The sequence below is a fragment of the Oryctolagus cuniculus genome, chromosome 1 (genome assembly GCF_964237555.1).
Source record: "Oryctolagus cuniculus chromosome 1, mOryCun1.1, whole genome shotgun sequence".
NCBI lineage: Eukaryota > Metazoa > Chordata > Mammalia > Lagomorpha > Leporidae > Oryctolagus > Oryctolagus cuniculus.
Window position 1 is genome coordinate 58,208,948 of NC_091432.1, and position 25,788 is coordinate 58,234,735.

Below are 25,788 nucleotides of genomic sequence, written 5' to 3' on the forward strand. Positions count from 1 at the left end.
TCAGAAAGCCTGGTGTTAATCATTTCCACCACACCACTGGAGCACTTCTTAAAAAATCACTTGTGTCTGCTTCCACAGTACTCAACCTAAGATGGGAACCAGCCTGGTCAGGGGGCTCAGGAGCCTCAGGGAGGTAGGCTGGAACACATTTCTCATATGAGATCAGAGAACACACTTCCTAATTTGTAAATGTGAACCAAAGCATTAAAGGCATTGTCAGCAGGCTCAAGCTGAGCGCCAGCTGTCCAACCCGTGGGCTCTATGACCCGGCAGTCCGAGAGCAACAGAGGTCTCCACGGTAGTAAGAACACTGCGTGGTCTCTGGAAGGCTGTGTGGAGCTGTCATCTCTGGAGTTTGGCCCCACTTTCTACACCAGAGAAGTACTCATAATTGGAAAAGGGGTTCATGGTGTGCTCCTGGGGCCCAACAGAGCTTGAAGACCTGACAGTGGGACATCACACTCTATACTGGAGCTGCCCTCTGTGGTCTGGGACAGCAGCTCTGACCTAGCAGTGCACTGTATGGTAACAGGGACACACCTAGGATTGGATCTCAGTGCGGAGGGCACAGGAAACTACAGGAAGAGGCGATTCAGACTCCCTGCCATGAGGCCCTGCGGCACCTGCTGCTCCCTCTGCTCACGGGTTCATGGATGTGAGGGTATTCCTCACTATCAGCGCTATAGAAGGGAAGAGATCGGAGTCTGGAGTATGGACAGGTAGGCTGGCTTCAGTGGCAAGAATGGAAAATGAAAGGCTGCAGTACTTGAGAGGTCGAGTGAGTGGGAAAGGCCTTGGGCAGGACACTTGGCCAGCAACTTTGCATGCAGGGACATACAGCACGAGCTATAGATGCTCACAGGCTTTGGGGTGGTGGAGAGGAAGGTGAGAGGTTGGTCAGAGGCCTGGGAGAAAGAGGACTGGAACACGGGAGAAGGAAGTGTGGAGAAAAGGCCTAGTGGGGTGGAGCCATATTGTGTAGCTGTGTGTGTCTCAGGTCAGTGCCCTACAGGAAGCATCTGTGTGGACCAGGTATACAGAGTGACCTGCCTGTGGGCCATCTGTTTCTTTTATATTTTCTTTTTTTTTTTTTAAGATTTTATTTATTTATTTGAGAGAGAGAGTTATAGAGAGAGGGAGAGAGAGGTCTTCCATCCACGGGTTCACTCTCCAAATAGCTGCAATGGCCAGAGCTGCGCTGATCCAGAGCCAGGAGCTTCTTCAGGTCTCCCACGCAAATACAGGGGCCCAAGGACTTGGGCCATCTTCTACTGCTCTCCCAGGCCATAGCAGAGAGCTGGATTGGAAGAGGAGAAGCTGGGACTAGAACTGGCGCCCATACAGGATGCTGGTGCTTCAGGCCAGGGCTTTAACCCTCTTCACCACAATGCTGGCCTCTAGGCCATCTGTTTTATCCTTGACTAAGCACTGGGACTCTTGGGTGGGGTGGGAATGTGGCAGAGAGGAAGGCACTGCACAAGCCCAGCAACACAGACACCCTCTCCCTGAGGCTGACTTAGACACTGCTGCAACTGAACACTCAACCTGCACTGGCACAGATTGGCTCCTCACCAAGTGTCACCCCTGGAGACGATAGGGCCAGCCCTTGGTCACATCAGGCTCCTTCCACCCCAAAGAGGGCAGCGGTTTGTCCTTTGTGGCATAAACACCTTTTCCGATTATGGGCTACCTCTCATGCCACAGTGCTTTGTGTGGCCTAGAGAGTGCCTAACGCACCAACCTGGGATCCTGCTTGGTGAGGCCTCAGCTCAAGGGTCCATGTTATGGGAAAGGATGTGACAAGTCTTCTAGCCCAAGGGATCTTCCCATCTGCAGCAAACCTGGAAGCAGAGGGTAGGAAGTGGAAACGGCCCGAGGAGCCAGCTTTGGGATGACACTGTGTGGACATGGCCACTGTCCCCCAGCCTGCAGCATGTGATTAAGCTATTAGATGATACATGGGGTGCTTTAAAAGGTGTGGGAAAATGGAAGTAAAAAGATAAATTGACTTTGGTGTAAAACATTCTGAAATCCATGCAGCTTTTCAGAACAGGCATTTCCCAAGAACTTTTGGAAGACCTCATATATACTGTGTCCCTAGTAGTAAGAATACTCAGGGCTGGGGCCAGTACCGTGGTATAGTAGGCTAAGCTTCCACCTGCCATGCTGGTATTCCACATGGGCGCTGGTTCGAGTCTGGCTGCTCTACTTCTGGTCCAGCTCCCTGCTAATGGTCTGGGAAAGCAGTGGAGGATGGCCCATGTGCTTGGACCCCTGTACTCACATGGTAGACCCAGAAGCTCCTGGCTCCTGGCTTTGGGTCAGCCTAGCTCCAGTCGTTGCAGCCATTTGGGTAGTGAACCAGTGGATGGAAGACCTCTCTCTGTCTTTTCCTTTCTCTGTAACTCTGCTCTCTTCCTCTGTCTGTAGCTCTGCTTCTTAAATAAACAAAATAAATCTTTTAAAAAAAGGGCCGAAGTAACCAAGGGGTGGAAGTAGGATTGGTCCTTCACGCACCAGCCGGCTCTGTGCAAACTGTACTCCCATTCCTGCAATTGGCTCTGTTGGACTCAATGTCCTAAGACTCAGGGGGAGTCTTCCACTGGTTCACATGGGAAGCTTGCCACTAAATCTACTGTTGGGGCCCTGTGGGCTCCTCCTGTCTGTGGACCATCAGGCAAAGAGGAGTCAGCATAGTGGAGTGGGCAATAAACCCCTGTTGTCCGTAGCAGCTCCGGTCACTGATGCGGAATGTGGTCAGGCAGGATTCATCTGGAACTTGGGTGTGGGAATGTCTCTTGGTGCTTTTAGGCTTGGTGATAACAGCGAGCAGGCAATCACGGCCAACAAAGCACGAGGATGGTGAACTATCCAGGGCTCAGACCTGCAGGATGAGCAACCCTGTGGCAGCGACAATGTTGACTAGGGGTGAGACATATCTACAGTGGGTGGTGAGGGAGGGAGGGAGATGAAGAATATGGTATTAACTGGTTGAGGACCAGCTGCGGCAGGGGAATTCATTCATCCCACTAACCCCTCTGTGAAAGCCCTTGCAGCTGACTGCCTCCTTAAAGAGTCAGAGTCAGGGCGGACTCCCTGGGGGGGGGGGGGGGGGCACGAGCAGATCCGAGCAGGCCAAGGCCTGCACCTCTGCACACACTTGCCACTGTGCCCGGTCTGACTTCAGCCCAGCAGTGGCAATGATTTTTATGCCCGCTGCATGCATCCCCCCTTCACGCCCTCCTAATCAGCCAAGGGCCCAGTCCACTTGCCCATGCAGGCACTAAGTGTGAGGAAGTTAACCCCCTGAGGGTTCTTCAGCCGGTGGGGAAATCGGCTAGGTGCCTGGCTCTCCAGTGTCTCAGTGAGAGATTCACAGTTCCTCGGAGGGAGGCTCCTCGGTGGGACTGAGTCCCCACTGTCACAGACATAACCAGTGTAATACTTCAGGTTGTATTAGGTTCGCTCTGCGCTTGTCCCCACTGACTTTTGTCTTTGGCGCGTGTTGTGGGCTGGTTGTGCTCCCTCAAAGGACATGTGGAAGTCCTAAGCCTTGAAGGTGACCTTATTTGAAAATTCAGGTCTTTGCACATGTGCTCAAATTAATATGGGCTCGCTAGGGTGGGCCCTAACCCAAAGTGACTGGTGACCCTCTAAGAAGAGGGAAGTCTGCACACAGACACACGAGAATGCCATGTGACAACCGAGTTGGGAACTGAAGTGCTGTCACCTGCAAGCCAAGGGATGCCTGGGGCTACTGCAAGCTAGAAGGGCAGAGGATCCTCTCCTCCAGGCTCTGGGGGGAGCAGGGCTCCACAAATACTGATTTTGTTCTGGTAGCTTCCAGAACTGTGCGAACTTTTGTTGTTTTCAATCACCAAGTTTGTGGTATCTAAGACCACCCTAAGGCCCTGAAACAGACCATCTTGCACATAAACCACAACTCCCCAGTCCTGGTGACTTGCAGGGGAACTAAACCCTCTGCAAGAGGGTTTCCTCTGCAGCTGAAGTTTCATATCTAGATTTGAGGCTTCTATTCTCAGCTAACGGTTACTTCAATCTATTCTTCCAGTCCCAGTCAGCTAGGCAACCTTACTTGGGCTGCTGGATGTTATCCTACCTCGAACCTCTCACTTCTCCAATCTCCCGAATTTGGCAAGAGCACCCACTTAGCTGCTAGCACCCGTAGTACTAATGGAAAGGCCAGGTTGCCTTATAAGGGTACTTCAAAAAGGTTAAGTTCAATTTGGTGCAAAAATGGAAACCCATGCACAGGTTTTTCACATGCACGTCCATGAACTTTTTGAAACCATCGTATAAGGGTGTCATCACTCTGTGGCTCCAAAGATGGCCAAGAAAAGCATCTCCAGAAGCCGTGGTCTCCTGTTTTGCGGCCATTCCAAAGCTTAAGCAGCTTTCTCTGGGCAGGCTCAGTCAACAGCTCCAGACTATGGGCAACCAGTGGTCTTTTAAGTGGTGCAAAGGTGCCCTCTAGTGGCTATAACTCAGAAAGCTCAGGCACAGAACAACTGCTTTAATGACTGAAGTTGGTTATGAACAGGACTGACTGACGCTGTGGGACAAGGGACCACCACAAAATTGACAACATGGGACAGAAGCATAAGCACAGGGTTAGAAGTCCCCAGTCAGACAAAGTATCATCACCAGACTGACTAATCAAGGTGGACAATCCAACATGGGACCAACAGGATCTGAGTCACAGCCTAGATTATCACCACAGGGAAAAGGGATTGGCTGGATATGTTAACACTGATGATCTTCGAGGGGTAAATCAGAATTGTTTTCTAATCCTTGAAAATATGCATGTCACTCTTACAATTAAAAATGTCACTGTCCATGAAAGGAGACCAAGATTTTCAGATGGTTTGCTCTCTTTCTCCAGCTGTTAGCCCTAACAGCTGGAGAGGGCTAACAGCTGGAGAAAGTCGCTGTAAGGTCACAAGGATCCTTTGTCTTTTGCAGAGGTAACAAGAGTATCAGCCTCTCGAGTTCCCTAAAAGATCCCCGATGAAGCCCTCCTCATGCAGTGGCACAACTGTGCACTCCCACCAGCAGGCAGGGGAGCCTCCTGCCCTACTACCTGTGGACAGCAAAGGTAACAGTCCCACTGCATGTACATCAGCTGACCCAGACAGATGCAGACCCCAGGACCTTCCTGAGCTGCTGAGAACAAAGGGGCCTTGGCCCCCCACCTGCACACACCCTACCACCAGCATGTTAACTATGCCCAGGCCACAGCCTGCCTCTGCCTCGTCTCACTTCCAGGCAGACCTCCCGGCCATCGTTCAAGTTCTACGCCAGGGGGGGTCTACTTTCACTTCCTCAGAGGCCATCTTCCCCAGTGGATCCCGTAGCGTTTTACAGTCTCAAGTCCAGAGAAGTGGTCCTGCTTCAGCTGCTCTTGGCTTGAACCAGTGAGGCTTCCTCTGCCCTACACTTTGCAGAAGCGGGTCCCAGCCTTCCAGGCTGAGCAGCCTCTAGGCACAGGGAGTTGGACTTTGTCCTCTAGAAGAGAAGAGGCTGGATAGAGACGTGGCATGGCCGGGGCAAGGCTCAGGTGAGCCCCAGGAGGGAGCATGGAGCACTTTGGAAACAGATGTGGTGGGTGTTGCTTAGTTCATTCCAAGCCACTTCATGTACAAAAAGAAACCATGTTTCTAATTTTCTGGGCACCTGATAAACCAGTACCTAGATCTTTCTAAGATGAAGGTCAACACTCTAACTTTTTAATGAAATAGTATATGCTTACAGAAAATTGTGGAAAATAACCAAGTACCTAGATTCCCAGTACTTGGCTTTGTAAACTCAACACTGTGTCAGCCATATCTCCTATGTTCTCAGCTGAAATCATTCTTCCATCCTTTGCCAACACCATCCCCTCCTTGTCCTCCTTCTCTCCCTGAATTTGTACCATTCTTTTGCCGTTTCTTATTTTCCATTGTAGACATAAACAACGTAAGGTATTGTTTCGTCACATTTTATTTTTTTGAAAAGGTGTCACATAAAGATCCTAAAGTTAGAATTCACAGCGAAAGGACAATCCTGCCTTCCTTGTGGCTCACGGGGCACCTTCCCCCACGACGAGCACTGACAGCAGCTACTCGCATGCAGTCACATTTACTCCCATGCTGTCTGCCACACAGTGACAGTACACTTAAGACATCATATTCTACTGCCTTCTGCTTGGGGACCATATTAACATGTAGAGGATGAGTTCATCCTTCTTAATAGTATTCGGTTCTAGGGACACATCCTTTGTTGAGATCTGTCTTCTGATAATTTGTGTTGATTCAAATACTTATGTGATTATCTCTGAAAATGGCAGCAACTATCTAGGAATTCCATTATGTCATAATCAAGCCAGTTATCTGCAGGGTGTCTAAGGAGTAGAATTTCTAGGTGAAGCATATGTACATTTTAATTTTGGTAAATCCAAATCAGAAACTATAAACCTAATAGCAATGTACGCCTGTCATGTTTTCCATGGCTTGTAGTGCTATCAATATTTTCAATTTGTTAATCTGATAAATAGCAATGGCACTGGATTTCAGTTTTAATTTATATTTGTATCAGTGAGACGAAGCATCTTTTCGTTTAAGTGTGTTTGTGTATGTAGACTATCTGTTCATATCATCACCATACACATCCTTTCAAAAACCAGGAATTCTCTGATAGAGTATTAGCCATTTGTTTGGTATGAACTACAAATATTTTCCCAGCTTTGTATTTGCACTAACTATTGTGTTTTTATCTTACTATTCATATTTTTTAAAAAAAAATGTAGCTGGGGCAGGCATTTAGTACAATGGTTAAGATGCCAGTTGAGGTACCCACATTCCCTATCAGAATGTCGGATTCAAGCCCCTGCTCTGCCCCCAATTCCAGCTTCCTAATGATGTGCATTCCAGGAGGCAGCAGATGATAGCTTAAGTAGTTGATCCCTGCCACTCAGGGAGACCTGAATTGAGTCTGATTTCCAGCTTTGGTTCGGCCCAGTCTTAGCTGCTGAAGGCACTTGTAGGATTGAACCAATGAATGGGAGCTCTCTCTGCCTTTACAATGAATAAATCAACAGACAGATATTCACCGATAGCTTCTTTAGATTAAAAAAAAAAAAAAAAAAAAGAACTCCTGGATTCTAGTTCTTAGAAAGCTATTATGAATAATGTTGCAATGAACATGGGAGGGCAGATATCTCTTCAACACACTGATTTCATTCCTTTGTCTCTGCAACCAATGGTGGAATTGCTGGATAACATGGTGATCCTATTTGCAATTTTTGAGGAACCTCTACTCTCTTTTCCATAATGACTATACTAACCTGTATTCTCAGTAACAGTATTCAGGCATTCCATTTTCTCTATATTTTCACTAACAGATGTCATTTATATGCACTTTCAATCTACCTGAGTTACTATTCAGTTTTTTTTTTTTTTTTTTTTTTTTTTGACAGGCAGAGTTAGAGAGAGAGAGACAGAGAGAAAGGTCTTCCTTTCGTTGGTTCACTCCCCAAATGGCTGCTATGGCCAGTGCTGCACCAATCTGAAGCCAGGAGCCAGGTGCTTCCTCCTGGTCTCCCATGCGGGTACAGGGCCCAAGCACTTGGGCCATCCTCCACTGCCTTCCTGGGCCACAGCAGAGAGCTGGACTGGAAGAGGAGCAACCAGGACAGAACCGGCACCCCAAACAGGACTAGAACCTGGAGTACCGGTGCCACAGGCGGAGGATTAGCCTAGTGAGCTGCGGTGCCGGCCACTATTCAGTTTTACTAGCTTTTTATAAATCAATACCATATTGCTTTAACTAGGATCAGTTTCTTTCTCCTGGAGATATTGTCTCATTAGAATTTTAAAGTTTCTATTGGGTAACACCAATAAAAGATATTATCTTCCTTTCTATCTCATTTTCACCATCTCTATTTTTTCCATTTACATACAATGGCTTCTAAGTCTAGAACAAAACTAAGTAAATGGTAAATAACGCCACAGGTCATCTTCCATTCATGTGTGGCTCTTTATTTATAACATTATACATGAACCCACTAGCGTACCTAAACTAGATCATTGCCAGTAACTTAAATGCACTTATTTTAAGTCACTTGCCTTCTCCCACCTCCAAGGTAAACACTACTATGAATTTATAGTCTACTGTTCTTTTCTCATTATTCACAAATTCCACATTTGTGAATTCACCTCTTGCCAAAACTGATTTCTAACTCCAGCATCAACACACGCTGTGCTGCTTTTGCAGCTGTTCGTAGATATGCACAGCACGGTAAACAGTTTCAAACCCCTGCCACGCATGTTCCTGACGGAAGTGGAACAAGGCCTTCTTGTTTTCAGCTCTAGTTTCCTGTGCACAGTGTTTTTAGCACCTGAGTGTTACTGCCTGAAATGGCCTGCCAGCATGGTGCTAAAGTAGTGACTGGCATTCCTGAGTCCAAGGCTGTGATGGACCTCATGGAGAAGGCACGTGTGTGAGACGTGCCCGTGTTAGAGCACAGTTGGCAGTCAGTTCATGTTAATGAACCAACTAGGTACACAAGGTGCCTTTAAAGAGAAACACGCATGAAACAAGGATACGTACTCATTGCTGTCACGAGCCCCAGCCAATAACTGCAACCCAACCCATACTTCCCCCTAGGAATGAAGGCTCAGTATGCACTAAGTCAGTGGCGGTGGTGACTGTGCCACATGCTGCAGATGACGAGAATATACATACATACAAGTCTATCTGTCAAAACCACAGTCCTGTTCACTCGTTTTTGAGTTTATGGGTATCATCAGTGGTTCTGTCTTTGAAGGCCAGCTTTGTTCACTCAGTATCCTTAGCAAGACCACTCGCACTGCTACAACTGCACGACCTTCTGCACTGTTTTAGATGTGTCACCTGCAAACCGCACATGCCTAGGCTTTCATTCTGCTTTTTAAAAAAAAAATTTTTTTTTTTTTTTGGGACAGGCAGAGTAGATAGTGAGAGAGACAGAGAGAAGAGAGAAGGTCTTCCTTTTGCCATTGGTTCACCCTCCAATGGCTGCCACAGCTGGCATGCTGCGGCCGATGCACTGCACTGATCCGATGGCAGGAGCCAGGTACTCATCCTGGTCTCCCATGGGGTGCAGGGCCCAAGTACTTGGGCCATCCTCCACTGCACTCCCTGGACACAGCAGAGAGCTGGCCTGGAAGAGGGGCAACCGGGACAGAATCCGGTGCCCCAATTGCGACTAGAACCCGGTGTGCCGGCGCCGCAAGGCGGAGGATTAGCCTAGTGAGCCGCGGCGCCGGCCCTCATTCTGCTTTAATATCATGTTTTCTCTTCTCCAAGGAAAGGTCGGTGAAACCCTTTACAGTTTTTACATTTATTGTGATTTCTGGATGTATTTGAACTCATTTTTGGCACTTTGTTTTACCAACCCTATGTTCATTTCCCAAATTTGAAAATACTTGTTTTAAAAGATTTATTTATTTCTTTGAAAGGAAAAGATAGAGAATCGACTGATTGATCAATGGTGGCCTCCTCTTAGCTTTCTCTTATTCCAGTATCTTTCATCACTATTTATTTAGAGACTATTTATCCAGTAGTTAACCTTGGAGTTATCTTTAGTCTTTTTAAGACTAAAGCTGACATTAACTCCCATCCTAAAAAATATAACACTGAAACATTTGAGCTGGCTGATCAATCCTCCTTCCACTGAGCATTCTATTTCTAACCTCACAATTCGGCATAATCAGTATCATTCTGCAGATAGCAGGTGTTCATTTTCCTACAAAAGAAGTATCCCTACCCACATTGTATGACCCCCCCCCCCCCCCCAGCAAGGGCCCTTCCTAAGATTATATATCTCAGAACCAGATCTGAGATCCACGCTGGTGCTCACCGTGTTGGTTATAAGAACTCCTGTTATTTATGCTATGGGTCAGGCAGGATTCTCTGCCAAGTTGGCCTGGCATTTATAATTCACTGTATCTGTACAACACCCTTCATGGGCTATGTATTATTATGATCCACATCATAACACTGCTAGAATTTGTCCTTCCTAAGTTACACATCTCAAGACCAGGATTAGGAACAGGCCTCTTTGATTCCATCGGCTTCATTAACCTTTTCATTGCAGTATGTAGCAAACCCTCGAGTCCCTGAATCACTGTTTCCTTCTCAATCCAAGCTATCTCACAGTGCCCAGGCACAACTCCAGGATATCAGAGGAGGGATGTCTGAGCTGACCTAGGCAAACACTTCATCTCTGAGAAATGGCATCCAGTGGCTTTGATTCAGCCATTGGCAGCGCCAAGAAAATCCAAGGCGGCTCTCAAGCTACAGACAACTCCTGAGAATTTCCTGTAGTTTTTGGGAAATCTTTTAAAACTTGAACCTCTGAATCCTCATTCTGCTTCCCTGAACCATGGCGCACAGGTCCATCCTATCCTGAGTCAATGACCACTCTACTTTTAGCCCAGAGCAGGCACTCAATTCTCTCAACTATTTCTTCTCCATGGATTCTCATTTTTCATTTCCCATGGAAACCACACAACTCACCAAGAACGACTCAGGGTATGTCAGCGGACACCTTTTAAGACTGAAAACCGAAAGAACAATTTGGTAAAGCAGTTAATCCTCACCACGGAGAGGGCGTCTTTCTACCAGCATGGGCCCAGCCCGAGATCTGTGTCCATCCTCTCTTCCTCTCCTCCCACTCTCTGGCACATCTGCAGGTACTTCCAGCACTGGCAGAAGGCAACCCTTTGTGCTGCCATCCACGCAAGATGCTACGGAGCAGAAGTGACAAAAGTTAACTTTCTCAGAGGCTCTGATCATAGGCAAGAGAGGGACGAAGTACCCTTAGAAAATAGCGTGAAGGTGGCCATCTGGTGGGCTTAGAAGCAGCAAACGTGGCTGGGGCTGTGGATGCCAACTACCGCCGCTGAGTCACACTGAACACTGTCACCACGCTCTGCCTCCTGGTACCTGTGTGAGCTCTAGAACCGTTTTCTTCCTTGCAGCGGGCAATAAACTCACAGAAGATGGACTTCATTTACAAAAGGTAGGCTATGTTTATTTAGTCACAAGCAGTGGACTGACTCAGGTGACTCAATACCACAAGACACTGCTTCTCCTCCACCTCATTCTGAGTCCCAGGGCTGACACCAGACTGGCAGGAGTGCTGCTTGAGGCCTGTTCACAGGTTTACAAGTTTCTCATTGAGGGCGATCTGTGACTGTGTGAGATTGGCCAGGTACGTCACCATCAGCAAGTCCTGGAAGGAAAGAATACACAGTGGGTTGGTTGAGTTCTTGGCCCATCCCATGGTGGACATCAGTGTGAGGAAAGTCCTGGGTAAATGACAACAAGGAGGGATTCAGTCAGGGTTGAAGGTAGAAGACAGGGAGGAAACGCTGGAGAAGTTTCTTCTCTGTTAGACTTACATGTGAGACCCATGTTAGCGGAGGTCCACAGGAGGACTACAGGGGGTGTGTAAACACAGGTGGAGCAAATAAGAAATTACACTTTCGTTAACCTGTGAATTTTAGTTTCTTATGGATTCAGGTAACAAGAGGCAATGGAATGAAGAGAAGACAAGAAGGGGCTCTCCAATCACGTGAGCCACTGCCTCCTTCTTTCCTCTCTGGTCTGCGAGGGGCCAGGGGTGAAGCCCCTTCCAGGCATCCCACCCAGCTCCCTCTACATCTGTGTGCACAGGCTGGGGGTGGGGACCAGACCAGGCACCCAGAGGGCTGGGCACGGCACTCACATTGATGTTGCTGTTGAGCATGGTCTCGAAGTCGTCGGGAACTATTTTGGGCACTTGGTTAACCAGGCTCATCAAGAAGCGGCCCACAGTGTTGTCAGCTGACACCTTTCCAGACTGCGCACCGAAACAAAGAGTCAACGAGGCACAGTTAGTTCCCACCACCGGGCACTGCCCATCACCAGCAGACCCCTCCGTGATGTGCAGTGGATCGCTTTTCCCCTTTCCCCGTCTCACCAGCACATCCTCTGCGTACTGCAACACCGTGCTCAGGGCATCTTGGATGCGAGCGGAGGCCCCTCCTACTTGCTGCAAGTCACTCGAGAGTCCAATCACCCGGTTGGGGCTAAAACAGGTCTTCATGATCAGGTCAACTGTGGGAGTGGGTGGCAGAGGGGCGGTGGCAATGGTGATGTGTGTTAGACACAGAGAATTCAGTCATGCCACCTGGAAAGAGGTGGTCCCTAACCTCCCTGCTCACTCTGCCTTCACCTTCCTCTGGCCTCGGTCAGCTTCCCCAGACTCCCTGCTCTGCCCTATGAACTTTCCCCCCTGCTGAGAGAGGGCACCCCTTCACCCAGCACACTAATGGCTGCTTTGCGTCTCATGAGGCTATAACTTCCCACCTCCAACAATCTCTCACATAACTCCTGAATGCTGTTAACACAGGAGGATGACTGTGACTTCCAGTCATCCTAATCCTTAGGTCAGTGGTTTTTCTTTAAACCACCGAGGCCTTCATCCTGTTAGAGCAGTAACCCCTCCCCTTAAAATGCCCCAGATCTCTAAGCAGCGTTTGGGAAACCACTCACCTCCAATGCGTTCAGTGTCATAATAGGCATATTTCACCGTCAGAGGTGTGAACATCACTCCCATGGTCCGCCCTGGGACACCCATTGAAGTGCTGGGGAAGAGACGTGAAAGTAAACAGATGGCCCGGGAGAGGGTTTCCAGGTCTCAGCAGGAGTGCAGCTCCAAAGGCTCTAAGACCACATGAACCCCAGAGGTCTCACGTGCGCAAAAGTCACTCTCTACCCTTAGCTCATTCCACACACCAATTCCATGGTGTTCAAGAGGGAACTCAGACTGTGGAAGGGCCTGGTCCCCTTAGAGGATCTCTCCACACACTGCATGTCAGTGCTGAGGACAGGACGTGGGACTTCCTGTAAAGCTGGCTACCCAGGCACCGATGCACTCAAAGAAGAGACAGACGGAGATGGAGCTTTCTTGGGACTGAGCTCTTCACTAACACTGAAGAAATAAACCGACTTCTGCCGGCCAAGACTAGACTGGGTGCTGTATGTACTCTCCAAAGGGGTCGCCTTTACCATGTGAACTCCACGCTTTCCACTGGACCTTGAGGAGACTGGAATATCTGGAAAGCTAATCAGGCAATGGCTAGAGCCGAATGGAATGCCCACTCAGCTCAGCTGTCTGTCAATTGGCATGTAAGGACTTGGCAACCACCATCTTTGTCCTACTGCATAATGGTATACTGGCTGCATCAGTGTAACACACAGAAACAGCAAAAAGTTAAATAGTGGAGAGGCTTGCGCTGTGGTGCAGTAGGTTAATTCTTTGCCTGCGGCACCGGCATCTCATATGGGCACTGGTTCTAGTCCCAGCTGCTCCTCTTCCAGTACAGCTCCCTGTTTATTGCCTGGGAAAGCAGAAGATAGCCCAAGCACCTGGGTCCCTGCACTCGAGAGGGAGACTCAGAAGAAGCTCCTGGCTCCTGGCTTTGGATCAGCCCAGTTCGGGCTATTGTGGCCATTTGGGGAGTGAACCAGTGGATGGAAGACCTTTCTCTGTCTCTCCGTCTGTCTGTAAATCTACTTCTCAAATAAACAAGTAAAATTAAAAAAAAGTTAAACAGTGTAAGAGGCGCCTTTCCTCTAACGAGGGGACTTAATTCTTCCACCTCCCGCAGCAGCTTCTTCAGCATGGCCCTAGGGCCTTTCAATAGCTGGCATTTTAAGTGCCTGTGAGCCCAACATGCTAAGACTGTATTATTACTGTCACCAAAATTGCATTCAATCCTGAGTTTACAGGTGTGTTAAAAATAAAGATAGCCATCTTCTACTCTGTGCCACCTTGAATGCTGTGCTGAGTTCTAGGGATAAAGAAGAACTAAAAAGCATCTCAGAAGAGTAGTGGACGTGGGGAAGGATCGTGAGAAGGAAACCACGTGAGGCCATGGGAAGTGTGGACAGTGAGGCTCTGGAGAAGACGACAGGAAACATGACAGCTTGCTCAAATACCGAACCGCTTCCATCTGAAACCGGCCAAGAGCAAACCTGGAGTAGGCAGGGTCAGTGAATGGAGGTTATGGTGGCAGATCTAGTTTCAGAGCAAAACCTTTCCAATGCTAAGTGCTGAGAGTGCAATAAGCCAGATACTGAAGGAATTAAACCTGCTTGGTGCTGGTGGTGGTGGGGCGGTCACCTAGGCACAGCAGGAACCAGAGAGCATTTTACGCCCTGAGATTCTGCGCTCACCTGACGTAGGCCTTGATGCTCATGCGGCCATTCTGAAGACTCGTATCCACAGTGAGGTGAATGGGGTTAGGGGCCTCCCGGCTGTAGTACTCGTGGATCAGCACGGAGTGCTCCGTGATGTCATGGCCTGTAGCGTACCTGCAGAAAGGAACAGACGTATGGACTCATGTCTGCATGTGACACCAATACCAAATCTAAGGGTGGCATGGGTGTCTCTAAGGAGATACCCCCATCATAGTGACACCTAGTGATACCAAATGCCAAAGACAATATATACACGACTGTCAAATCCAACCCAAGGCTGACTTAGTGCTTTTGAAAAACTGCAAGTTACCTGCAAGGCAAAACAACAACATCAAAATAAAACTTGCACAGTAAAAGCTACAATCCAAGATAGATATTCTTGGCCTCACAAGATCAGAACTGCCAGCAAAACAAACTTAATTCATAGCTCCTTGAAAAAACACACTTTCAATACTCTGACTCCAAAAAGGGAGGGCAGGATCTAGTCTGGTGGTAAAGACCGTGGCAGTCACTGAGAGACTCCCCACCTACCCCCATCCCCAACTTACCAGCCCAGGATGAGTTCATTTGGAGAGACTTTTTTGTGCAATTCATACATGTTCTTAGCAAATTCCATGTCAACAGCCACCTAAGAGAGAAGGCAGAAAAGCAAGCTAAGAAGCCAGAACTCCAAAGAAAAAACAAAACAAAACAAAACTTGGGTAAAAGTATGTGAATGGCAGAGACCCCTTGGCTGTAGGAGCTCCAGTTATGAGCACAACAGGCTGTATGGGAGGGGCATCGAGGGAGGCCTCGCCAGTGAACAGCCACGCACTGCAGGACAGATCAAACCCCACTCACTTCATCTTCTGACTCGTTGTGCGGCACTGAGAAACAATTGGTGACCTCCACTGAGTGCTTGTCAACAGTTCCTGTGAGAGAGAGAACGAGACAGGGGTTATAATCCTGGACTCCCAACAGCCTCCGACTCCTCAGATGCTTTTGGAAGTATCCTCTAAGTCACCGAACACCAAACTGAACTCAGCAGCTCCAAGTTCAGCGTCATTGGGCCCAGGATTCTCCAGAGAACTGAGATTCTGCAATGACCTCCAATTCTTCAGGCTGACCATCACCAAATAAGGCTCATCCTTCCTTCCCAAGGTTTCTTCTTGCCTCTTACTTTCCGCTACCAGCCCTATGCAGACCTCTATGCACTCTAGACCATCTCCATGAAATGGAATCTGCAGAAGTACCAACAAGGTCTCTAAAGCCTGTATGGATTTACTTTCATTCCATTTCAAAGTCAGGAGCTTGGAACTCAATCTGGGTTTTTCACATAGGTGATAGGGACCCAAGTACTTGAGCCATTATCTGTTGCTTCCTGGGGTGTGCATTAGCAGGAAGCTGGATCCAGACATGGGAGGGGCGAGTACCAGGCACTCTGATAACAGGATGTACATCTTAACCACTACAACAAATGCCTACCCCCAGGAAAACTTTAGTCAATGCAGTCTACTGAGACAGTGCCTAGTCTGAGCAGTTTTAGGGAGCTTGATTTGTACATTCCTTTTTTTAAGACCTTATTTATTTGAGAGGTAGAGTTACAGACAGTGAGAGGGAGAGACAGAGAGAACGGTATTCTATCTGCCGGTTCACTCCCCAAATGGCTGCAACGGCCAGAGCTAAGCCGATCTGAAGCCAGGAACCAGGAGCTTCCTCCAGGTCTCCCACGCCGGTGCAGGGGCCCAAGGATTTGGACCGTCTTCCACTGCTTTCTCAGGCCATCACAGAGAGCTGTTTTGGAAGAGGAGGAGCCAGGACTTGAACCAGCACCCATATAGGATGCCAGCGCTGCAGGTGGAAGATTAACCTACTACACCACACTGATTTGTACATTCTTTTAGCCATGTGGTCCGTGGTCATAGCCTCAAGCCTACCATCTCCAGAAATTCTCTACTTGTCAGTCTCTCACCACAAACTTCTGTTCTTTTAGTTCTGAAGTTCTGACACTTTTACTCCCATTATATCCCTTCCTCCCTCTCTCCCTTCTTTCTTTTTAAAGATTTATTTATTTGAGAGACCCTCGCTTCTCAAATGGCCTGAACTGCCAGGGCTGGGCCAGGCCACAGCCAGGAGCCAGGAACTCCATCCTGCTCTTGCACATAGGTGGCAAGGACCTAGTACTTGGCTCATGTTCAGTGGTCTTCCCAGGTGAATTGGCTGGGAGCTGGTCTGGAAGCAGAGTAGCTGGGCCTTGAACCAGCACTACAATATGGGATGCTGGTGTCATAAGTGGTGGCTTAACCTGCTGCACAATGCTGGCCCTGCCATCTCTTAATCTACCAGCATCACCCAGCTCTGGCTTCAAGTGCTTTCGGCTCTACCACAGATCATAATGTTGCCTGTATCCACTAAAGTCTGTCCAATTCCAATTATTTAGTTTTTTTTTTCCCTTAGCTTAAACTTTGTCCCTAAACTCACTGGATTTAAATCTTTTATCTATTTGACTTCTCATCAGCATTCAAAAGACTTGACTACTTCCTCTATTTTAAAACTTTCTTTTCTATGGGTTTCCACATCACCAGTCTTCTCTGACCTAGATATGTTTTTATGAATAAAAGATTACATGTATGGGGCTGGTGCTGTGGTGTAGTGGGTAAAGCCGCTGCCTGCAGTGTCAGCATCCCACATGGGCGCCGGTTCAAGTCCTGGCTGCTCCACTTCCAATCCAGCTCCCTGCTATGGCCTGGGAAAGCAGTAGAAGATGGCCCAACATGGGAGACCAGGAAGAAGTTCCTGGTTTTGGATTGGCGCAGCTCCAGCCATTGTGGCCATTTGGGGAATGAACCTTTCTCTCTCTCTGCCTCTGTCTCTCTGTAACTCTGCCTTTCAAATAAAATAAATAAATCTTTACAAAAAAAATTTCACAAGTGTGGTTACTTAAGTATCATGCACAACTGTTTTCTCGCTATAAAGGCAAAGTTGAGTAGCTGTGACAACTACACACAAAGCCAAAAATATTTACTGGCTGGCCCATTACACAGTCTGCCAGTTCCTGCTTTAGCTGATCTCACTGGTTTTCATGGTGCCCATGACAACTCTGTAACCCAATGACATTAATTCCTTAGCTGACATCCTGTCCACACATCCTGCACTCCAGACCATAATACTAAAATTACCTACCTCACACTCCACTGGAATGCTCAGGGGGTATCGCAAAAGAAATACATGCCAAACTGAAAGCAATCTCTACATTGTTTCTTCTTCCACATCTAATCAAAGATCGAGGAGTCATCTTTGACGCTTCCTCTAATTCTTCACTTCTGGTTACACCAAGTCCTAATTCCTGTCTCTCAACTATCCCACACCTTTCTGCCTGCTCTACCCGTGTTTCCCTAATACCAGCACAACCTCTATCACCTGGTGTCCATGCACAGCAAAGCCTGTCTCTTACGCACGCTCTACCCAGCAGCCAGAATAATCTTTAATTCTCAGTCTTACCTGAAATGCCTAGTGCTCAAGACATTCCCCCAAGAAGCCCCCACCTTCTCACAGCTCCCTGCGACCCTTCACAGCAGTTAGACCCCTGCAGTTATTTAATACCTCTGATGGCTCCTCAATGTGCTAGTTTCATTTCTCGTCACAAATCCTCTCTCTCCTTCATTTTCCTCACACTGAATCCTTCAGACAGGGGTCTTACCAGGCTCTCACCCATCACAGATGCTTTAATGCCCAGCTCAAGTGTCCTATTTTCTGTGACGGTTTCCCCAACTTTCTGAAACACTTATGTCTTCAGCATTTCCACACTATAACAAGTTTCTATTAGAGCACTTACACACTGTATTCATGTGTGTTTCTATCTTCAGCTTAAGGTTACAGTAGATTACATTTCATGTTCCAATGTCTGAGAAAACTGTTAAGTTCCCACTGAAAAAAATCTATGCTTCATGACAGGCAGAGTTAGACAGTGAGAGAGAGACAGAAAGGTCTTCCTTCCGTTGGTTCACCCCCCAAATGGCTGCTAAGACCGGCGTGCTGCGCTGATCCGAAGCCAGGAGCCAGGTGCTTCTCCTGGTCTCCCATGGGGTGCAGGGCCCAAGCACTTGGGCCATCCACCACTGCACTCCCGGGCCACAGCAGAGAGCTGGACTGGAAGAGGAGCAACCAGGACAGAATCCGGAGCCCCAGCAGGGACTAGAACCCAGGGTGCTGGCGCTGCAGGTGAAGGATTAGCCAAGTGAGCCGTGGCACTGGCTGCTTCATTCTTCTAAGCTCTGCCTCTATCACATGGGGAGCCCTGGACCCTGAGCCCAGTCTGCTGAGGATCTGAGGATCGAGATTACAGCCAGTCTGAAGGTGGTTACTCTAACATGTGGGCCACTAAGCATAAGCCTTGGGTAGAGAATCATTTCCTTAAATAACTTAAGAAATGGCCATGTTTAGAAGATAATGAATGAATCAATTTAGGTTTCTGTAAAACGCTATACCATCAAAGATACATTCAGAATGTGTGTTTTAGGGGCGGTGTGGAACCGACATAGTGGATGCAAACGGCTGTGTGTAATGGTGTGCCAGCAAAGTTAGATAATTTAGAATAATTTGGTTCTTCAAAAAGGAATTAAATTAGGTAATTTTCTCCAAGGCACATGGGTAATATTTGGTAGAGTTTGCCTACAAATCTTATCCTCTTTGTAATACACCAACTGTATTGTACAGTGTGAGGAGCATTACATGGTGAAGGGTAAGAATAAGAAATGATGCATGTGAAGTAAATTCACAGCAGTGCAGCAAACCCATTACAGAGTGGAAATGAACTGGATGGGACCAGTGGCCCCTGGGGAAAAGACATTTATTATCAACAATCCCTTGTTAAGGCTTTTCCGTCTTACAAACTCACTTTAACAAAAAATACCTACTCCTCCAATTGGGAATACAGGCAGGGAATGACTACTTAAATGCAAAATTAGAGACAGCACTGAGGAATAAGATTTCTCAAACTAGGAACCAGTCTTCCGGGAGACTGAGGGCTAGAGGATCAGGCTCAGAAAAGCAAAATCTTATTCCTAAGTGGGCTCCAGCAAAAGTAGTTTACTTGTTGGAAGAGAAATATTTTCACAGAACTCCTATTCCTTTAACAAACGGTTAGAAAACTCGTTGCAAACTCCTGAAAAACAAAGACATCTGGCCCGTGGTTAGGAGACAAATACGGGGCCATCCGGTTAGGGAGTCAAGCGTTCTCGATCTCATACCCGGCACCGAGCTCATTTTTAGGCGGAGTGGGGAGAATGACACCTGATGCGTTAAGGTTAAAAATGATGTCTATGCAATACACGGCAACTACTGTATTTCACATGTCGTTCCAAGCGGGTACCACCGGCAAGAGGGGGAGGAGGCGGTCAAGCCCCCTGGGGGCGGAGAAGCAGTGAGGGGTCGACGGTGACGGGAGCAGAGGGAAGAGGGACGCCAGACTGAAGGGAGGCGATCCGCGAGCGACAGACACAAGAGGTGACGGGGACAGGAACGATTTCCTCTGAGCACTCACCCAGCAGGGTCCCGATCACTCGGGCAGCGCCTTCGTTGCGTCTCTCGTAACTGTCTACGATGGAGGCCAAAATGACCGGGTGCAGCCTGACCACGCGGCCGCCGGGGAAGGGCCCTGGCAGCGCGGGACCAGGCAGCGAGGGCGCCGAGGTCTGCGCGGGGGCTTGTGCGGAGGCCGGGGTCTGGCCCGTACCCGCAGCCGCCGCCGCCGCCGCAGGGTCTGCGGCTGCGGCCGGAGCCGCTCCCGCGGCAGGAGCTGCAGCCGGCGCTGGAGCCGGCGTTGGCGCTGGCGCCGCGGCCGGGGCGGAGGCTGGAGCGGCAGCTGCAGCCGGGGTTGCGGCTGGAGTGGCAGGAGGCGCACTCGCGGAGACTGCTGGGGTGGCCATCTTGTCGAGAAAGAAGGAGCATGAGCGCTAGGGAAAGAGTTGTTGAGTACTAGCCGTTCCATAGGCTGAATATACATCACGTGAACTACTCCTTGGTGCCTATTGGTTATTGATGACACTTTTCGGGACGCTAATAGGTGCTGGTGCTTGTAATTTCTTCCGGAGTTTGTGCTCTTTGCTTCCGGTTCGGCGCGCACTGAGTGAGACCCGGGGTAAAAAGTTCCGAATCATTCTGAGTCGGCGTTCGGAGAGAAATTAAATGCAACCTTCGGCGTTGCCGCCAGGTGGAGCTAGTGAGCAGCGCAAAGGCCGCAATTTGTGTTTAGACTTACATGGGATGGTGGTTGCCCAAAGTACATTTTAAGAGGTTTTTGGAGCAGGCGTTTGGTCAGACAGACAAGACGTCGCTTCTCATTGCTTACAGCCCACAGCCCACATAGGAGAACGGGTCCGAGTCTCGCTCCCTTCTTGCTTCCTCTGAAGGTGGCAGATGTAGTAGTTCTAGGTCCTTGCTACCCACGTGGGAGATCAGGATGAAGTTTTGTGCTCCTGGCTTCTGCCGAGCTGAGGCCTGACTGTTGTGAGAATTTTGGAGTGAACCAGAGGGTGGAAGTTCTGTCTTCGTATGCCTTTCAAATACAATAAAAATAAATGAAAAATTTAAAAGGACTTTGGTTTTGACAGTGTCTTAAAGTGCCAGTAAGTTAATTAATTCAATAAGCCGATTGCCTGATTGCAGTACATTGAGCTCCATAGAGAACAGCACGATGGCAAGTGAGAGCAGGACTGGCACTGAGGGACTCTGTGACTCGCTGAGGAAAAATAAATAAATAGGGGCAGAGGAGATGCTAAGAAGCCTCGAGGTAAAATGTCATCACATGTTGTAAGTGCTCAGGGAAATGGAAGACCATGTCTCCTTAAGAGAAGGGAAACTAAAAAAAAAGGGGTGGGGGGGAGGGCTGCGCTGTAGCACAGTGGGTTAACGCCCTGGCCTGAAGCACCTGGCTGCTCCACTTGCAAACCAGCTCTCTGCTGTGGCCTGGGAAAGCAGTGGGGGATGGCCCAAGTCCTTGGGCCCCTGCACCCACGTGGGAGGCCTGGAGGAAGCTCCTGGTTCCTGGCTTCAGATTGGTGCAGCTCCGGCTGTTGCGGCCAACTGGGGAGTGAACCAGTGGATGGAAGACCTCTCTCTCTCTCTCTGCCTCTTCTCTCTCTGTGTAACTCTGACTTTCAAATAAATAAATAAATCTTAAAAAAAAAAAGAGAGAGAGAAGGGAAACTGTGAAGACATGGCAAAGGTGGACAAGGCTTGGGGCCCGTGCTGTGGCAAAGTGAGTAAAATCCGCTGCCTGAGGTGCCAACATCCCGTATGGCTACCACCTCCAGTCCTGGCTGCTCCACTTTGGATCCAGCTCTCTGCTAACGAGCTTGGGAAAGCGGCAGAGGATGGCCCAAGCCGTTGGGCCCCTGCACCCATGAAGGAAACCCAGAAGAAGCTCCTGTCTGGCTTTGGACTGGCCCAGCTCCAGCAGTTGCAGCTGTGAGGAGTCAGATGGGCCAATAGGCAGTCAATGGAAATTGGGGTGCAGAGTGCTAGCTTTCCCCTAAGGGGTGTCTTTTTGTAAGGTCAAAAGTGCCTGCCTGCCCATTCCTTGGGAGCTTTCAATCTTCTGAGAATAGCAAGGGAGTCGTAATTCCACCCTTCTGAGTTCCCAGTTTACTGTAAAACAGATTAGGTATCCCACCCTTGTGATGGCTCTTTTGTTTTACCATGAGTAAGACAGACTAGGTAAAAATATTGCAAATCAGTTCTTTTGATGAGTTTTGTCCCGCCTTGTAACTGAATGTCAATCTGATTGTCTAGTTTTTTTTTTTTTTCTTTCTTCAAAGTTGTGCTTAAAAACCCCACTACCACCAGCCCCTTTGGGATTTTTCCTTTGTTGGAAGTCCCCCTACATGTCACTCTGGCTGGAGGTCTCCGACTCTAATAAATCTTGCTTTTAAATCTGCTTGCCCACTTGCAAATTCTCCTTCCATGTGAGACAAAGAACTGAGGTAATAATATTTTTGCTGCTGTTTCACCCATAATACAAGCCATTTGGAGAGTGAACCAGTAGATAGAAGATCTTTCACTCCCTCTTTCTCTCTTTCTAATTCTGCCCTTCAAATAAATAAATCTTAAAAAATAGAGTGGACAAAACTTGTTATGATAAGAGAAATGAAAATTGAATCCCTCTTAAGGGGAAATAAAGTAGTTCAGGATCTCCATGTCTTAGTAAGTCTCTCCCACCTGACAATAAACATTTCCTTTAACTCTAGTGTTTGGTGTGTTTTGTGGTGGCTTTATACCATGCACCCAAGAGACCTCTTTTGACCTGTTTCTTGTTCTGTTCTGAGTATCATCCAAAATCAAAGGAGAACCTCCTGCCCTATCCATTGGCGACATTGCAAAGAAACTGGGAGAGATGTGGAATAAAACTGCTGCCGATAAGCAGCCTGGTGAAAGGAATGCTGCAAAGCTGAAGGAAAATATGAAAAGGACACTTCTGAATACTGAGCCAAAGGAAAACCTGATGCAGCAAAAAAGGGGGTTGTCAAGGCTGAGAAGAGCAAGAAAAAATGAAGAGGAAGATGAAGAGAAGGAGGAGGAAGGTGAAGATAAACATGCCTAAGTTGGTTCTAGTGCAGTTTATTTTTATTTATTTATTTAAATGGTTTATTTATTTGAGGGGCCGGCGCTGTGTCTCACTTGGTTAATCCACTGCCTTCGGTGCCGGCATCCCATATGGGTGCCGGGTTCTAGTCCCAGTTGCTCCTCTTCCAGTCCAGCTTTCTGCTGTGGCCCGGGAAGGCAGTGGAGGATGGCCCAAGTGCTTGGGCGCTGCACCCGCATGGGAGACCAGGTGGAGGCACCTGGCTCCTGGCTTCAGATCGGCGTAGCGCCAGCCGTAGTGGCCATTTGAGGGGTGAACCAATGGAAGGAAGACCTTTCTCTCTGTCTCTCTCTCTCTCTCTCACTATCTAACTCTACCAGTCAAATAAAAAAAAAAGATTTATTTATTTGAGAAGCTGAGTTACAAACACACACACACAGAAAAAGAGAGAGAGAGAGAGAGAGAGCGCTTCATCTCCAAGTTCACTCCCCAAATGGCTGCAATGGCTGGAGCTTTCCCCAGGTCTCCCATGCAGGTGCAGGGGCCCAAGAATTTGGGTCATCTTCCGTTGCTTTCCCAGGCCATTAGCAGGGAGCTGGATCAGAAGTGGACAGCTGGAACTTGAACTGGTGCCCAAATGGGATGCCAGCACTGCAGGTGGAGGCTTAACCTACTATGCCAGTGTCAGCCCCATGAATATAAATTTTTAAATGAAACAACAACAGCAATCTCTTTGCCTAATTTGTGCCTGAACCTCTGTTAGGTGCTTGAGATATATACATGAATAAGATGGACAAAAGTCCTTTTCCTTAAAAAGTTTACATTCCAGCTAAGAGAGAAAAATACGTAAGTTATACAATACGTAGAAGATGCTTTGATATACAGTGATTTATTATTGGGTTGTGCTACAAAAAGGGGAAATTTAGTGGTGGCTAAGGGAGAATCAGGAGTTGTGAAGGGTCAAGGTCGGTAGCAGTGAGAATGTGAAGTCTGAACAAAGACTTGAGTGGGGTGAGAGAGGTAGCCATTGTTTGGCAGTTTGGAGGGTGGAGGGATGGACTTTCAGGTAGTGGGAACAGCGAGGGTAAAGGCCTTAGAGCAGAAGCACAGCTGGTGTGCTGAGGGGGCCATCTGGAGGCTGGGAGAGAGTGGCAGGAGATGGCCCCTATGCAGGGATTGGGAAGCAGATCAAGTACCTCCTGGTCACGGTGAGGACTCTGGCTGTGGGGAGATGGGGGGCCACAGTAGGGTTCTGAGTAAGGGCAGGTCATGGGCTGTCTCAGTTTTAAAAGGATCACTTTGGTTTTGTTGAGAACAACAGACTGGGAGTTGGGTTTGGTGGGGAGAGGAAGGTAAGAGAGGAAGGGCAGGGAGGCTCCCAAGTAATCCAGGTGACAGCTGATGGAGGCCAAGACTAGGCTGGACGCAGAAGTGGGGATGCCGGCCGAATTTTGAGCACAGAGAAGGTAGTAGTTACTGAGAAACTCTACGTGAGGCATGAGATGGAGTCCAGGATGACTCCAAAGCTCTGTGCTGAGTGACTAGCAGGGAGGAGGCAGCATCAACTGAGATAGTGAAAGGCAGAGGTGGGTAGGTGCCATGGCTCACTAGGCTAATTCTCCGCCTGTGGTGCTGGCACACCTAGTTCTAGTCCCGGTCGGGGCACCAGATTCTGTCCTGGTTGCCCCTCTTCCAGTCCAGCTCTCTGCTGTGGCCCGGGAGTGCAGTGGAGGATGGCCCAAGTCCTTGGGCCCTGCACCCTCATGGGAGACCAGGAGGAAGCACCTGGATCCTGGCTTCGGATCAGCGCGGTGCGCCGGCCACAGCGGCCGTTGTGGGGTGAACCAATGGAAAAGGAAGACCTTTTTCTCTGTCTCTCTCACTGTCCACTCTGCATATCAAAAAAAAAAAAAAAAAAAAAAAGGCAGAGGTGAGGCAGGCTTTTGAGAAAAGATCTTTATTTTATTTCTTGCTGTGTTACCTTTGAGATGCCCACTAGACAGCAAGTGAATTGCAGTCAGTCATATGTGCTATCTGTGCTTTGGGAGAGCATTAAATGAGGCAGTGCTTTGTCAAGCTCTTAGCACATGCCCGATACACACTAGTTAGTAGCAGGTATTATGGAAAAAGCTCTGATCCTGACTCAGTGTGTTCCTTGGGGGCAATAAACAATTTTTTTCTAAGCCTTAATTTCTTTTTTGGTAAAATGGGGATAACATGGTGCTTACAAGGAAACCTTCTGATTCTCCTAATTATATTATATCCCAGCATCCAGCTTGCAAGGTGGGTGTGGCTGAATTTAACCTTGACTCTTTTTTTTTTTTTTTAAGATTTATTTGAAAGGCAGAGTTACAGAGAGAGAGCGAGGGAGAGACAGAGAGAGTGAGGTCTTCTATCCGCAGATTCACTCCCCAGGTGGCTGCAACGACCAGGGCTGGGCCAGGCCAAAGCCAGGAGCCAGGAGCTTCTTCCAGGCCTCCCACATGAGTGCAGGGGCCCAGGAACTTGGGCTATCTTCTACTGCTTTCCCAGATGCATTAGCAGAGAGCTGGGTCAGAAGTGGTGCAGCCAGGACTTGAACTGGTGCCTATATGGGATGCTAGTGCTGCAGGCAGCAGCTTAACCTGCTTTGCCATAATGCTGGGCCCATTAACCCTGACTCTTATGACCAAGAATTAATTTATTCATATAGCTACTTCCAATATCCTCAATGTCTTGTTCCCGATGAGTGCTCTGGTTAGACACACATTCTTTCTTTTAATTCTCCCAAACAGGTGAATAACCCTTCAGAGGAGGATGGAAAGTGACTTTTGGATGGATGTCCCAAAGCCTTTAGCAAGCATAGGTGAGCAGTGTCAGTGGAATTTAGGGTGGGGTAGGCATAAAAACTAGAAATTGTGAGAAAATGGTCAGTTTGAGCTGAAGGCAGTGAATGCTGG

General features: G+C 48.3%; 2 protein-coding genes across 3 annotated transcripts in view; one reads left to right on the plus strand and one right to left on the minus strand.

Annotated features, from left to right (window-relative positions):
• The first annotated feature begins 304 nt into the window (after positions 1-304).
• Positions 305-25,788, plus strand: part of NLRP10 (NLR family pyrin domain containing 10) — a 45,160-nt gene continuing 19,676 nt past the window's right edge. For both annotated transcript variants that reach the window (XM_051824166.2, XM_008265644.4), the window contains exon 1: positions 305-719. Coding sequence is in view for 1 of the 2 variants with exons in the window: in XM_008265644.4 (XP_008263866.4) it covers positions 650-719 (70 nt within the window). In the remaining variant the exon portion in view is untranslated. The remainder of the gene's footprint in view (positions 720-25,788) is intronic.
• Positions 11,049-20,214, minus strand: EIF3F (eukaryotic translation initiation factor 3 subunit F). Its single transcript, XM_008265642.4, has 8 exons — positions 19,811-20,214; positions 15,130-15,200; positions 14,838-14,917; positions 14,266-14,403; positions 12,580-12,671; positions 12,005-12,141; positions 11,771-11,884; positions 11,049-11,275 (listed from the first exon to the last, which is right to left on the minus strand). Exons 1-8 carry the CDS (start codon positions 20,193-20,195, stop codon positions 11,198-11,200), a joined length of 1,095 nt encoding a protein of 364 aa, XP_008263864.1. The 5' UTR covers positions 20,196-20,214; the 3' UTR covers positions 11,049-11,197.

Excerpts from the sequence above, each read along its gene's own strand:
- EIF3F (XM_008265642.4), bottom strand. The coding sequence starts at position 20,195 with ATGGCCACCCCAGCAGTCTCCGCGAGTGCGCCTCCTGCCACTCCAGCC. Across the intron at positions 12,672-14,265 it reads AGCATCAAGGCCTACGTCAG|CACTTCAATGGGTGTCCCAG; the intron begins GTGAGCGCAGAA and ends TCTCTTCCCCAG. Across the intron at positions 11,276-11,770 it reads TGCTCAACAGCAACATCAAT|GACTTGCTGATGGTGACGTA; the intron begins GTGAGTGCCGTG and ends CTTTCCTTCCAG.